Below are 10,821 nucleotides of genomic sequence, written 5' to 3'. Positions count from 1 at the left end.
CTTCACCCCACAACCAATTCAATACCAAGAGTTTACCCATATTAGTTCAATGACCTCTCCACCATCCTTATTGGTACATGCATGCATCAATAAAAACTCCCATACCTAATAATCACACTCCCCATTACCCAACTTCTGTCCAAACTCGAAATTAGTGATTATGATATGGAACCTTACCTCTTAGATAAAGACTTTGTGAGCTTTCCTTATTGAATTTCAAGGCTTGAGCAAGAACTTGATGAACAAAGGGGGTGGGGGCTTCCTTTTCTCTCTCTAAGATACTCCCCCTCTCTCTAAAATAGCCATTTAATCTAGCCCAAATGACCCCCAAAGTTGTTTTATAAAAGAGGGATCAGGTAAAATTTTCCAAACTTAAGCCTACGAAACCAGGTATGCGATCACAGGCCGGACCGCAAAATAAACATGCGGTCCGCAAAGGGGACTATAAAAATTGTCCCAAAACTAGGCAAGCCTGGTTAGCTCTGCGGTCGCATAACGCGCTGCAAAATCAACCCTCCTGAAATCTTCATGTTGAATCCGTGACAAATTATGCGGCTTATGTGGTCGCATAATGGACCGCATAATGATCTTCAAAAATTTGCTCAAGTTTTTTTGCATTCTACGGGCAATCTGCATTCCGCGAAGAGGTTCTGCGATTGCATAGTGGATCGCAAAAATGCCATGTTCTGCAAAAAATTTCTTTCAACTCCCCGACGTACTTTACAACCCAAAAAGTTCGTATCCTCAAAAACATTAGCCTACCTCGGCGCCACAAAACCCCAGGTTCTAGGTGAAATTTTACGGGGCCTTACACCAAAACTAACATAACACTTGACCATGCAACCTGATCGTCGATAGAAGACTCCCCCACTTGGCTCAAATCCATAAAACACAACATTCGATAATTCACAATATCTTTTACTCCATAACTGCCATGATCATGTCTTAGGTGAGATGGCTTATCCGATCGGGTCATGATCGGACTCCGTGCTAATAGCATGGTGGTAGATCGGTACTAAAGGTCTCCCAACTTAGAAATATTGAAATTTACTTGAAATTTATCTTTCTCTTAACTTAACACTTTAATATTGTTTGAGGTTCTCATTGATTCCATGTTCCTTTCTCATTTTACTATTACTCGTTCTATTCAGAGGGTGTTTAGTCTTACATACTACTACCTCTGTTCCAGTTTATGTGAATCTATTTCCTTTTTGGTCTGTTCCAAAAAGAATGACCCCTTTCTAAATTTGGAAATAATTTTGCTTAAACTTATAATTCTACCCTTAATGAGAAGCTTTTATAACCACACAAATATTATGGGCCCCCTTTTTGAATTGTTTTGGACCACAAATTCCAAAAGTCTTCATTTTTTCTTAAACTTCATGCCCAGTCAAACAGGTTTACATAAATTGGAACAGAGAAAGTAGTATTATTCCATTGTACTAACGTCCCTTTTGCCGGGGATGCTGCATTTTTAATGGATGCAGGTGGTTCCATATCAGGCGACATTGATCAGTGATAAAAGCATACCCTCTCCTCAGCTGAGTTGGTGAGCCCCACTCCATTTCGGGGCCTTGTATTATTTTTCTTCTATGTATCATTTTATTGTTACTCGTTCTATTCAGAGGGTGTTTAGTCTTACATACTAGTACTATTCCATTGTACTAACGTCCCTTTTGCCAGGGACGCTGCATCTTTAATAGATGCAGGTGGTTCCACATCAGGCGACATTGATCAATGATAGAAGCATACCCTTTCCTCAGCTGACTTGGTGAGCCCCACTCCATTTCGGGGCCTTGTATCCTTTTTCCTCTATGTATAGTGTTTGAGGTATAGTCGGAGCCCTGTTTCCGGCACCTTCATACTACTCTTTTTTATCCATTAATTGCTCTATAGACGTAGTGTAGGTTGTATCTTGGTTTTGGGAAAGTTGAACTAAAGGTGTTGTATTTGTATCACACGTTTCCACTTCTAAACTATTAATGTGTAATGTAATATATTTTTGGAAATTGTAAATTAAGTAACTAATGGTAATGAAGTTTGTGTTATTCATGCGATCTTCTTATTGTCTAATTAATTGAATACATCTTCACTTTGTTCATAGGTAAGGTCGGGTAGAAGGCATCAAGTAGGCTTGCTTGACTGGGATATCTCGGTTGAGCGCCGGTCGCGCTCCCCAAGGTCAGGGCATAACATTTGGTTTGATGTACCCTTGTGGACCGGTTATGACTTGTAGAGGTTGGTTTTGGGGATGACTTGGATAAGAAAATGTCTAGATGCATGATGTATTACACTTTATAGAAATATAGAAATCATAGAATAATTTAAAGTTGTTATTCATGATGGATGTAGTGTGCATGGAGTAGGGATTTACTCGGTTGCATTAAGGTGGGGTTACTTCCTTGGGTGTTGGTGTGCTAATGGATCATTGATCGTTCGGCTCCTTTGGGCGGTGCACTTGAGATTTGAATAGGGTGGATGACTTTCGTGAAGGTTCTAATGGGTTCAAGATTCATATGTGGTATTTAAGGAAATTTCATATTTGTAAATGGCTAAGATTTGAGATAAGCATCAGAAGGTGTCGGAACTCACGGTATTTCTGTATCATTATTGGATTCTATATTTCAGTATCAGAGAGGTTAAGGAAATAATTTTAAATTCACATAAGATCTCTTCAGATTGGGTATCTCAGATGCTGTATTTTTCGAGTGCTTAAGAAGGAATATAGAGACTTATGGGCTTTGGGACGACGTGGTTTCATGCTAGATTCTCTTGTGGTGATCATTGGGTTAAGAGTCGTAGTGTACTGGCAAGGAGAAATGTTAACCGAAGCAACTCAGAAGGAACTCAGAGAAAATAGGACAACCTAGTATTAGGGTGGATCAATATGGTAATGGTATTATCAGTTCTTTTCGTTCTTATGATGACGTGATGTTTTACCGGGGTTTTGTGGCAATACTCTTGGGTTTGGCGACTTACAGGACTTGGTTGAGTTAGATGGATTTGGTTCCGATAGCTTGATATTTTGCCAATGGATTTCATAGAGTTCTCGATGATTTCTACCACGGCTTGGGATGGGCATTTTCTACAGGCATGGGGAGTTTGTTGTGTGTTGTGTTTTCTCTTGAATGAGATCAAGTGAAAGGCTTCTATCTAATTGAGTATGTATTATGCTTGCGACTTAGAGTTGATAATGAGGTTCTCGTATTTTCATATGATGGCTTAATAGAGGCAGTGCGTCGTGTGAGATTGAGATTTGCATGTGCAAGTATACGGTTCAGTTTCAAAAGGAAGGTCATGAGTTCTAGACGTCATTAACAGTTTCAAATATTTAGAATAATGCTGGTAATATCTAGTATCACATGAGAAGATTGCACATTTCAGAAGGCTCCTTATGTTTTGACTTACGGATGCTTCATTGGTATTGCGATACTCGCCTGGTTGATCGACTGTTGATGTTTGGATTTTGCTATGTAGCACAGAATAATTATGGAAATATTTCTTGTGGAATTATTGTGCATGAGAGATGTATCGGTCATTTGAGTGGTCGAGTCTGGACAAATATCGAGATTTTTATACTCTCGTGATTTGTAGATTATTTCTTGGTTGTGGACTGTGAAGATATGGCCAAGTTATCCAGCTGATGGAATGTGTTGTGGATAGGCTCCAGTGGATCTTTGGGAAGGTTATCTACTCATTTTGAAAGGATCGGAATCGATTTGGAGGACACTGGTAGGCCTAATGAGGATGTGTATTCTACACCGAGTCATATTTGTTGACTCAACACAGATATTGTTGAGGGGTGTGTCATTCGGTTAGAGTTAAGCTTGTTTGTGTTCTGATATGATCTATGTGTTACTCTTCTATGCTGCGTTGAGTTGTGATATGTTGGTTAATTTGTGCACATGATGCGGTTTTGTTTAGGCCTTGTGGCAAAATTTGAGCGAGATGGTACTTAAGATGTCGAATGGTTGATTGCACCTTGGTTATGGTCTTTCCTATTGGTGGTACATTGTGCTATCCATTTCTACGTGGTTATGGTTATGCAATTCATGTGGTGGTTGTCTATTTGCATATGGTTGTTGATTTTGAGCATTTTGGCTTGAGGTATTTTATGTGGACCCGTGTTTGGATTAGGTCACGCACTGCGGGAGAGTTATGTTGGGATATGATCCTTTGTGTGAGATTCATGTGTCTTAGTTCTACTATGTGTGATGGGTTCATAGCATTGTGCTTGTGGTGGTATCTGTTGAGCTTGCTGGTCAGTTCTCTTATTTGATTCTCATTCTGTTACTGGGAGCATTTGAGTTGTTGCTTGTTTGGTGCACGGATTTCATGGTATGTGTCTTTAGATAATATTGGTGTGGTATGTCGGTCGAGTAGCTTATACTGGATGAGATGAGGTTAGTGAACATGGACGAGCACTATCAGATTCGATTACGGTATGTTTGGAAGAATAATGTCTTTATCCGACTTAGAATTTGGGCTATGATTCTTGTTCGGACGAGAGAGCTCCAAGAATTATTGATATGATTAGTGGTGATGAGTTTTCACATGTTTCTTTCATCATTGGAAGTGTGCGAAGGGTTTAGAACAAGGTTTTAATTGATCTGAGGTTTGTTACCGGTACCAGGTTTGTTATTGAGCAGCTATTCTGATCGAGAGTTATTGCTATGAGTATCTTAGCTATGTGTTATATCATGTGATTACTTTTGGGTTGTGGTTATGGCTTCATTCGGCTTGTTCATACTTATACAGTGTATAGAGGTGAGAATCTAGTCTTCTAATGGATTCCGGAGATAGGGGATTTGATTCTAAGGTTTATGGGCTAAGGTTGAAGTAATGATCTTCCATTTGGTTGTGTGGTTAGGCTTATTTGGATTGGGGTGATGTGAGAACACCCACGTGTATGTGTACGGTGAGTTTACACAGTGATTTGATGGCTTTGGAACGATTCTTGACACGTTCAAGGATGAACGTATGTTTAAGTGGGGGAGAATGTAATGATCCAACCGATTATTTTGAGCATTTGCATTCTGTTCAGCTGTTTGAAATCTTGTGTAGCTTCATATGATGTATTATGACTTGTGCGAATCGTCGGTTTTGGTTTTAGGTGATTCAGAAATTGATTTGGAAAAATGATTCTCAACTAGGAAGCTTTAAGTTGGAAGAGTTGACCAAGTTTAACTTTAGTGTATTTGGCCTCGGATCGGATTTTTGATGGTTTCGTTAGGTCTAGATAGTGATTTTGGACTTGGGCGTATGCCATGATTTGCATTTGCCTATTTCTAGAAGGTTTTAGCCATAATTGGTGAAAGTTGGCAATTTGAAGCTTTGGAAAGTTCAAAGATTTGACCAGGATTTGACTTCGATTTTATCGGGTTTGGATTGTGGTTCCGGGAATTATAGGTTCCTTAAGTCATTTGGAACTTCTGCTCAAAATTTGAGGTCATTCAGAGATGATTGAAATGATTCGGCACGAGTTTTGGCAGTTGAAAGTTCAAAAGTTCATTTAAGTTTCATTCAAGGTGTGATTTGTGGTTTTAATGAATTATGTATGATTTGAGGCCTCGAGTAGGTCCGTGTTATGTTTTTGGATTTGTTGGTATGTTCAGATGGGGTCTTGAGGTCTCGGGTGAGTTTCGGACGTGTTTCAGATCATTTTCCCTTCTTGTGTGGTTGTTGGTAGCTGCTGGAACAGATGTTGCGCACCTGCGGTTGGTTTTACGCAGGTGCGGTGGTCGCAGAAACGAGGTCATTGATGCACCTACGAAGAAGGCTGGAGATAGGCTGTGTCTGGAGATATGGTGTAGAGGACGCATATGCGAGGGTCCATATGCGGTTGTTTGACGCAGAAGCAAAAGGCTAGGTTGTGGAGAACATCGCAGATGCGAAGTGTGAAGCACACCTGCGGGAGTGCAGATGCGGGAATGGGTGCACATGAGAGGAAGGGAAGCTTGGTTGGGTTTTCCGCAGAAGTGAGAAAGCCTCGCACCTGCGATGTCGCAGAAAAGGAACTTGGTCCATAGGTGCGAGAGGTCGGGCATTAAGTAATTTTCCGCAGAAGCGGAGGTGATGTCGCAAAAGCGACGCCGCAAAAGGGCTAATGTTTCACAAATGCGAAAATGCCTGAACAGTTCCTATTTATTCGAGGGTTGAGTATTTCATTCACATTTTTGAGTTGGGGAGCTTGGTTTTAACGATTTTGGTGAGGATTTTCATCACATGGATTGGGGTAAGTATTTTTGACTTGATTATGATTATATTCCATGATTCCATATTCCATTTATGGCGTTTGATTGATGATTTTTCAAAGACAATTTGGGGGGTTTTGCCTAAATTTTTCTAAAGTGAATTATTGAGTATTGAACATCGATTCGGAGTCGGATTTGAGTGAAACTAGTATGGTTGGACTCGTAATTGAATGGGTTGTCGGAATTTGTGATTTCATTGGGTTCCGAGGTGCGGTACGGGTTTGACCTTTTTGATTGAATTTGAGTAATTGATTAAAGAATCGACTATCATTTGGGTTGGTCTCCTTTGGCATTATTTGATGTTTTGGAGTTGCTTTTGGCTAGTTCGAGTCGTTCAAAGGTCGATTCGCGGGGGATGTCATTCCTAGACTATTGGTTATCTTGCTCGGTATTTGTTTTAGCTTGCTTGAGGTAAGTATCTTACCTAAACTTGGTTGAGGCACTAGTTGCTTGAATTATTTGTGATAGCTACGTACTATAAGTGTGCATATGTGTGGGGTTTGAGCCCATGTGCGAGCACCGGGGTATTTATCCATGTTTGGGGTAGTGCTTAGGCTATGATATGCCTAGAATGGACTATTAAGCTTTAAGCTATGATGTTTCTCATATTTGTAACATTGTTGTGAACTATCTGAGCCATGTCTGAGGGTACGAAGAGACTAATTCCCTGAATAAACTCGGTATTTGCTAATTCTGTGATGAAATTGCCAATATAAGTTAAGATAGCACACGTTGCACATGGCTACACTTTAGCATGTTAGTATACCAGTCCAGGAGCATGAAATATAATATTTCTTCATCATATACATGTGTTCTTGTATACTTGCTTATGTGTGATATGATTTGGACTAGATGCATGTGACCACGCTGGGCGGATTGTGTTGTTATGCATGTGACCACGCCAGACGGATTGTAATATAGCCTATGACCACGTCGCGCAGATATGTTATATTGAGCATGTGGCCACGCCGGGCGGATTATGATATTGAGCCTCTGACCACGCCGGGCTGGTAGCACATTGAATTGGTCGTGCTTGCGTGGGAATAAGGATCCATCCCCCTAGGGTCACCCTCTCATGTTTCTATCTTGATGGTGTACACGCAGATTATGAGAAACCGATGGGTTTCTAGTTAATGTGAGCTTCAGGAGAGTTAGTTATTGTTATTTGTATCGGGTTGCACGCCGCAACAGGCTTTATTGGCTTACTGTTATATGGATCGGGTTGTGCACAGCAACGGACTAATTTCTGGTTATTGCATTTCATCTTTACTTGCAATTTCCTTGAGTGTTTACCTGATTTACTTGCATATCGTCCTTATATGCTAGATTGTTGGCTGAGTAAAACACTTTAAAATAAAGAATTATGAGCACGAAGGTGGTCTTACCTGTGATTTACCTGATTTGATCATATATCTATTCTATACTTGTTGAAGTTATGAACTGCACAGGTAATCCACGAGTATCATTTATAGTTCTTGCTTCTATTACCTCGCCGGGGTTAGTTAGGATACTTATTGAGTACATGGAGTCGATTGTACTCATACTTCACTTCTGCACCTTACGTGCGGATCTTGGAGCTGATGTTGGTGTGTACTGCGGGAGCTGGCATTGAAGATGTACCTGTGTTCTGGTTATAGCTTCCACTTGTCCTTGGTAGCTTTAGATTTGCAAATCTTTTCATGTATATTCCGAACAGATGATATATTTTTTTCGTACTAGCTTGGTAAAGTCTAAATCTTAGAAGCTCGTGATTTGTACTACCGGTCCTTGGGGAATTATATAAAGTCAATTATTTCACTTTTGATTCTTATCTTTATCATTAAATCGTGTTTATTATTATCTGGCTTACCTAGCGGGTTGGGTTGGGTGCCATCAAGACTGGTTGGATTTTGGGTCGTGACACTCCCTTAACTGTGTGGCTCGCCTAGAAATCATGCCTATAGGACTTAACCAATTCAGCATATTCATCAACTATCCATGTATGAACTCCAAACTTTATTGTGTCAAATTGGTCATCTGTACGCCCACCTAGTAACCATGCCTTAGGATTAATTGACTCACAAAGTATTTTTTTCACCTTGTTTCTGATTAGAGCACACTCTCGTTTGACTGTTTTGCTATGGTCCTTCGCTGATGTTTGGAAAATCACAAGCATGTGAACCTATGTGTAGAGTTGAATGTGAACCCTTTTGTGCTAATTGCATCTTACATGAAGGCCTACTTGTTTCAACTATATGACACTTAGTTTTTTCTTTTCATTTTGAGCAGCCTAGATTGAGTCTAGAACCACTTGTATAGTGGTCCAAAGTCTCCTGGACCATAGGCATGAGATGGGTAGGCATGCGTAGGACGCGACTTAGAATTGAACTAGTACACTTTAGGTAAAAAAAACCTTAAAGATAGTAATCGGATAGAAGGAGATAATAGTCTGTGCTCGCTGGATAATATGAGCAACCCTTGTACTTTAAAGGATTGCGAACTATTATTTATATTGCACGAGGTGATCCTTTAGGCTAAAAAGTTTAGGACCCCCCATGTCTAATTATTCCTTATATACTTGTTTGTTGAGAAGCCTATATTTGACTAAGATATATCTTGTAATTTTCAAAGAGTTGTACCAATTATTTATTAGTGGACAAGTTATTTCATTCACTTATGTACGGTTTCTCTTAATCAATTATTTTGTCCTATTTTAACTTCGAATAGTTGATCAATTACTCGGACCCTTTACTATCCCTTAATTGGCATGCTCACGTAAAGTAGTTATAATTCGATAATCCTCACATAGTATAAAATTCGGCTAGGAACCACATTTGTGGACCTCGAAGAGTGCCTAACACCTTCATTTTTAGGTAATTTGATCCCTTACCCGATCTTTGGGGATACAGATTAGTTAAAATAGAGTTGTTTGCAAATAGGTGCCCTAACACACCCCAAAATTGTTAGGTCGCGACTCCTCTCTTCTAACACCCATTTAAAAGAGTTGTTACATGTCGAAACTCACTTTTACGAGAATATGGGGTGCAATAGTGGCTCTGCGGCAAGGCAGCATAATGCGTGCCAAACTTGGCATTATACAAAGCGCGAGGTGGCACGAGAGGTGCAGGGGTTTCGGCACGAAGTGGCATGAGAAGCACCACTGCCTGCGCATTTGAATCTACCCTACGCCACTCCCTGCATGTTGGAATCTGCCCCATGATGGCAAGTGTTTTTTGAACTGTTTTCTTTTGTTTTACATGCTATTACCTCTTGCTTCGACCATTAGTCACAACGTTTCTCCGTGTAGATCCAATACCTGGCAATACATGTCAAAATCACACAAAACTAACCATCAATACCTTCTCATAATCAAAAGTAAAACATTAATAACTAAACTGCATCTAATCTAAGAATTGAGTTGCCTCCTAACTAGCGCTTGATTTAATGTCACGACACAGCGTAGGTTACGCTTTCAAGCATTTGACAAATCTATAGTGGTGTACTGACTATGAATGCCACCACCAAAATAGTGCTTCACTCTTTTCCTATTGACCAAGAAAGTACCATCTTTTTCAGGCTCTCACATTTTCACTGCTCCATGAAGCGTAACACGAACCACTTCGAAAGGACCTGACTATCTAGATTTAATCTTTCTAGGAAAGAGCTTCAATCTCAAGTTGAACAAGAGAACGGATTGTCCTGGCTCGAACTCACAATGATTAATATGCTTATCATGCTATCTGTTTGTTTTTTCTTTCTACAACTTGGCATTGTCATATGCATGCAACCGAAATTCATCAAGTTCATTGAGTTGCAACATCCTTTTCTCTCTGGCTAAGTCCACATCAAAGTTGAGCTTTTTGATTGTCCAATGTGCCTTGTGCTCCAGCTCAATGGGCAAGTAACACACTTTCTCATAAACTAACATGTATGGAGAAGTGACAATTGGAGTTTCATAAGCACTACAATGTGCCCATAGAGCGTCATCAAGCTTGAAAGCCCAATCTTTCATACTTGCACTTACTGTTTTCTCGAGAATTTGCTTCACTTCTCTATTTAACACCTTAACTTGACCATTAATCCACATATGATAAGCAGTAACCGCCTTAATGTTTGACCCCATACTTAGCCAATAGATTACCTAACAATTTATTACAAAAATAAGTTCCCCCATCACTAATCAAATCACGCGGAGTCCCGAATCGTGTAAAGAAGTTCTTTTTTAAAGTTCCCCACTACTTTAGAATCATTGGTAGGAAGAGCAATGGCCTCGACCCACTTGGACATGTAGTCGACTGCCAACAAAATGTGCTTGTTTCTATTAGAGTGTGGGAACGTCCCATAAAATCAATCTCCCAAACATCAAAGAACTCCACCTCCAGAATATTTTGCAAATGCATCTCGTACTTCCTTGTAATTTTTCCAGTTCTTTAGCATCTATCACACTTTTTCACAAAGGCATGTACATCCTTAAATAATTTCGGCCAATATAAACCTAACTGGAACACCTTCGTGATTGTTCTTTCTCTACCATGATGGCCTCTATATGGCAAGGCGTGACATTCATGCAAAATTGCTTCCACCTCTT

General features: G+C 40.0%; 1 protein-coding gene across 1 annotated transcript; it reads right to left on the bottom strand.

Moving 5' to 3' along the window:
* Positions 1-9,990: 9,990 nt before the first annotated feature.
* On the bottom strand, positions 9,991-10,356 carry LOC104089739 (uncharacterized). The gene has a single exon (XM_009594709.1). It carries the CDS (start codon positions 10,354-10,356, stop codon positions 9,991-9,993), a length of 366 nt encoding a protein of 121 aa, XP_009593004.1.
* Positions 10,357-10,821: the final 465 nt, after the last annotated feature.

This window comes from Nicotiana tomentosiformis, chromosome 5 (genome assembly GCF_000390325.3).
Source record: "Nicotiana tomentosiformis chromosome 5, ASM39032v3, whole genome shotgun sequence".
NCBI classification, from domain to species: domain Eukaryota; kingdom Viridiplantae; phylum Streptophyta; class Magnoliopsida; order Solanales; family Solanaceae; genus Nicotiana; species Nicotiana tomentosiformis.
Note: the sequence above shows the minus strand (reverse complement) of the source record. Positions and strands in the feature narration are given on the sequence as shown.